General features: G+C 40.2%; 1 protein-coding gene across 1 annotated transcript; it reads left to right on the forward strand.

Moving 5' to 3' along the window:
- The first annotated feature begins 861 nt into the window (after positions 1 to 861).
- On the forward strand, positions 862 to 5,021 carry LOC126632264 (phospho-2-dehydro-3-deoxyheptonate aldolase 1, chloroplastic-like). The gene is made up of 5 exons (XM_050302583.1): positions 862 to 1,569; positions 1,772 to 2,049; positions 2,818 to 3,094; positions 3,459 to 3,704; positions 4,563 to 5,021. The coding sequence occupies exons 1-5, from the start codon at positions 1,015 to 1,017 to the stop codon at positions 4,827 to 4,829; spliced, it is 1,623 nt and encodes a 540-aa protein (XP_050158540.1). The 5' UTR covers positions 862 to 1,014; the 3' UTR covers positions 4,830 to 5,021.
- The last annotated feature ends 241 nt before the right edge of the window (positions 5,022 to 5,262 follow it).

A 5,262-nucleotide genomic window follows, 5' to 3' on the forward strand; every position in this document is an offset into this window, starting at 1 on the left:
AATAAAACATCAACATCATCAAATGAAATGTTAGATAGCTAAATCGCTAATGGTATCCTCTTCTCAAAAGCAACTTACCAATTCAGCTGACATTTTTTTATAAAATCCCCTCAACTTTTTTCGAAAATATTTCAAACAGGTTGAGGTAAGTGTAAGTATTCACCTACAAATTCGAATTTAAGAACATGTTGATTGAGAGAGTTCCATGCTCACTTTTGTAATTATTAAGAGCCAACCATGTGCTTCTTTTTTGGTGTACATTTTCCACACACAAAAACAAATAATAATACAGATGAATGAATGTTTAAAAATCTAATTCAGCTCGGCTTCCACAACCCAAAACATACACCCTACCTACTCTCCTTTTTTTTTCTGTCGAATCGTAAAAGAATATAAGGGAATATTCTTGTTTCTTTTTTAAGAGAAAGAAATGTTCATCACTCTATTTATCATAATTAAATAAATTTAAATAAATTGTAAAATGTGATAAGCGAAAATGCACCCAAAATTTGAAGGGAAATTTTTTTTTTTTCTTCTAATAAACGATATTATCTATACTATGAGAAAGAATAATTAGCTTAGCCTCATAATGAGTTAATAATAATATGATTCAAATTCGAATTTAATGAAAATCAAATTTAAAAACTCTACAGCTAAATCAGAACATTAAGTGGAAAAAAAAAAAAACCACCGACTTACTCACCCCATTAAATTAAGAAAAATACTTGTGCAAAAATATCAAGCAATTGACTTTTACCCAAAATTGTTGAAACACTTAATTCCAAAAATACCCTTCCAACAACCCGCAAAAGCCCGGAACAACCCGCACTCATCCCCTCAACTGCCCACCACCGCATCTCTCTGCAAAGACACCCTGTTTTCTTATAAAAGCCCTCCCAATCTCCTTTTCCTTCCCTTCCTCAGGTACCCTCTGAGATTTCTCTCTCCAATCTCATTGTACCTTCACACCCAAAAGAAAAAAGAAAAAAACAATCTTCAGAAAATCTAACAAAAATGGCGCTCACAAGCAGCAGCGCTCTGATTCCCACCAAATCCGGCTTCGTTCAAGGTCAGTCTCTCTTACCCTCTTCCAGAACTCACCAACCCGCTCTGCCCATCAAGTCCGTCCGCCCAATCGTCGCCGTCCACGCCGCCGAGCCAGCCAAGAACCCAGTTGTCTCCGATAAGCCGCCGAAGCAGCAGGCTGTTCAGACGGCTTCTTCTTCTTCTTCTTCGGCGACGAACCACAATGCAGTTCCGGCGAAATGGAGCTTGGAGACATGGAAATCTAAGAAGGCGCTGCAATTGCCGGAGTACCCGAATCAGGAAGATCTCCAGTCGGTGCTTCGGACCCTCGATTCGTTCCCGCCTATTGTGTTCGCCGGTGAGGCGAGGAACCTGGAGGAGCGTATCGGAGAGGCCGCCATGGGAAACGCGTTTCTTCTTCAAGGTGGGGACTGCGCTGAGAGCTTCAAGGAGTTCAATGCCAACAACATTCGTGACACCTTCAGAATTCTCCTCCAAATGGGCGTCGTTTTGATGTTCGGAGGCCAAATGCCCGTCGTCAAGGTAACACTTTTTCCCTCTAAATTATACGAAATTTTCCCGGTTCTATGTTGTTTCAATGAAAGTTCAGTAATTTGTGAGCAAGTTTGGGGATTGAACTGAATTGTGAATCTGGGTCCATTGTTTTTTATTGAAACTTCAGTAATTTGTGTGTAATTGTGGGAATTGAAATGGATTGTGAAACTGGGTGTGGTTGTTTACATAGGTGGGAAGAATGGCGGGTCAGTTTGCGAAACCCAGATCGGATTCTTTTGAGGAGAAGAATGGTGTGAAGCTGCCTAGTTACAGAGGGGATAATGTGAACGGAGACGCCTTCGATTTACAGTCGAGGACTCCTGACCCCCAGAGACTGATTAGAGCCTATTGTCAATCTGCTGCTACTCTCAACCTTCTCAGGGCTTTCGCTACTGGAGGTTATGCAGCTATGCAGAGGGTCACACAGTGGAACTTGGATTTCACGGAGCACAGCGAGCAAGGTGATAGGTATGTTTCTTCAGTTTTACTGTGTTAGAACTTAGATTAGTGATAAATTAAATAGAATCATGTGGCATGCACAAGTGAAAGACTTAATTACTTAAAAAGTAAATTAATTTCGTTAGATTTTGGTGTTTTTGGGTGTCTGTGATCACGATTTAGTGAGTTTATGCCTATGCCCTCAGTCATTATCATTGCCTTGCCTATTTGTTTGTTCTTTCATCGAGTATATTAGTCGTTTATGTGTTAAAAGACTTTTTAACCCTTTGTATCTTTTTGTGCTGTGATCTGTACCTCAAAGATATGCACATGCAAATTGCGGAATCTAGTGTTCTTTTCGCCAATGAATTTCGGGACCGCGTGAGTAACCTTGTGCGTGTGTGGATAGCGATGGTTGCTTAATATCAAATTATCTGGTAGTGTTTGATGTGTTTTTCCTAATAATCCAAATTACCTGCTTTTTTACTCTGTAATGAATAACAAGTTGTTTTCTAAAACAGAATTGTTGGAATCATATTAACATGATGATAAGTGTACCAAGTTCTGAATTTTGATTTGGTTAGGTTTGGTATTCTACATGTTTATTAGTAAAATCTTGTCATGGCGGTGCCCAGAATTAGCGTGTCAATTGATGACTCATACCAAATTTTTATCCAATAATAGCATTGCGATGTCATATTGATATGACTTCAAGTGTACCAAACTTCCAATTTTAATTTGGTTAGCTTTGGTAATAGTTCTACCTAATAACATGTTTATCCTGATTTGGCATGGCAGATATCGGGAGCTAGCTTCCAGGGTTGATGAGGCCCTTGGGTTCATGACCGCTGCTGGGCTCACAATCGATCACCCCATCATGACAACAACTGAGTTCTGGACATCTCATGAGTGCTTGCTCTTGCCTTACGAGCAGTCTCTTACTAGATTGGATTCAACTTCCGGCCTTTACTATGATTGCTCTGCCCATATGCTTTGGGTTGGTGAGCGTACCAGGCAACTGGATGGTGCTCATATTGAGTTCCTTAGAGGTGTTGCCAATCCCCTTGGAATCAAGGTAATTCATCTCCCGTATGGTGCATATGTCCTATTCAATCAAATTACCTATTTAGTGGGACGAATGGATGTGACATCATATTTTGAAAAACCTGACACGATATGCAGATTGTTGCAACTTTTTCTTGAGATCTTTCTCTTTCATGCTCAGAAAAAAGATATTGCTATGTGTACATGGAACAACGGTCTTATTTGGATTAAACTTTGTGAGAATACGCTAAGTTGAAATGAGTCACATGGCTAGCCGAAATTCACTTTTGACTACCATGTGATTTTGACATGTAGTGTACATGACATTTTAATGGAATTTAATTATCATGGAGGAGACTAATATGGGATCATATGGGATCACTTTTGTGATGCAGGTCAGCGATAAGATGGATCCAAATGAGCTTGTTAAGCTCATTGAGATTTTGAATCCTCAGAACAAAGCTGGGAGGATAACAGTGATCACAAGAATGGGAGCTGAGAACATGAGGGTGAAACTTCCTCATCTTATTAGGGCAGTCCGCAGGGCTGGACAGATTGTCACATGGGTCAGTGACCCAATGCATGGAAACACCATTAAGGCTCCCTGCGGCCTCAAAACACGTCCTTTTGATGCCATAAGGGTATGATTCTTATCTTTTAACGTTTTTCTTTATTGAACTGTTAGGTTTGTTGCTCACTTGGTGTAGATTAGTCATGTGGTAATTAATAAACATGTTGGTTCAGAGCACCTAACTAGTAAATAATAAATGTTTTTGGAGAAAGCTTAGCAGCCATGAGAACAAAAATAATTAGGTCCTCATAGTCATGGCACTTTCCATATTTTATTTCAGCTAAGCTTTCATGAATCATGACAACGGGTTGAGTGACAATATTTGTAACAATTCTATTGTCTTCTTTGTCATCCACCAACATTTGCACTCAATAGAAGACCAAATTCCTCATCCATATTGTTGAAATTTTTTTTAAGTTTGTTGGGGTGGGGGCAGCCAGCTCAAGTGTCTCACTTGGTGGCCATTCTGTAACTTCAAAGATAGACATCTTAATGATCATCTTCTAGCAAATTGACTCGTCTGATGGCGCAATTTGTAGGTGTAGTAGGTGGGAATAGAATGTCTTGTAAGGGGTGTTTGGTATAACAGTCGATGGAAGCATTAGAAAAGCATATTCGAGCTTCGGGTTTTTATGCTTTTCATTTTTGTTGGCGGGGTTGGAGGAGAAGAGAAAATGGGGGAAAATATTGGCAAGAAGTTCTAAAATGACACTTCTGGTAGGTAAGGGATTGTTTTCAAAATCGACTAGCAGCCCGTTTTGCGTCACAAAGCACTAATTGTCTTGGCAGGAAAAAAAAAATTGTTTTTTGTGGATTGGTGGGACATTGTATTCGTGTGTATCTATCGATTTAATTTTGTGAATTAGAAATATCTGATAACAAGGATGGTTCACCTGTACCTAAACTTTGTTATTTGCTATTTGTTCAGGCGGAGGTGAGAGCGTTCTTTGATGTACACGAGCAAGAAGGAAGCCACCCAGGTGGTGTTCATCTAGAGATGACAGGCCAGAATGTGACGGAATGCATTGGAGGTTCACGCACTGTGACATTCGACGACCTTAGCTCACGCTACCACACTCACTGCGACCCAAGGCTCAACGCCTCACAATCTCTTGAGCTCGCCTTTATCATTGCCGAGCGCCTCAGGAAAAGAAGGATCAAGTCACAGAACCCGCTTGCCGCTTTAGGTCTGTAGAATGGTCTCAAGGGTTAAGAACCCTGGAAGTTATTTTATTCATCTTTTCAAAACTGCACTGTGTTAATACGTCACTGGTGTTTAGTGATAATTTATGTTGTGTGTTGTGCGTATATACTGGAAGTGATGGTTGGAGACTTTGAACTTTGAAGGGAAGCAAAAATAAATTGAATAATGCGTATGATTTTGACATTGCCATGTGTGATGCATGCACTTCATTGCCCCTTTCTGAATATATATAGAGTTGGACAAGTTGAATTGCGAAGAAGACCGAAAAGTTTATGAACCCTGGTTGGGGTAGGTGGAAGGCTTCAAATTCAGCTTCGTTGCCTACATCTTGGCATACAGAGGTTTGGAGGCCTTACGCCGCCACCGTAGCGTTCTGGTCATTCTTTGAGACATACTATATACATTTGATGTCACGTCAGGTTGA

The sequence above is a fragment of the Malus sylvestris genome, chromosome 8 (genome assembly GCF_916048215.2).
Source record: "Malus sylvestris chromosome 8, drMalSylv7.2, whole genome shotgun sequence".
Classification (NCBI taxonomy): domain Eukaryota; kingdom Viridiplantae; phylum Streptophyta; class Magnoliopsida; order Rosales; family Rosaceae; genus Malus; species Malus sylvestris.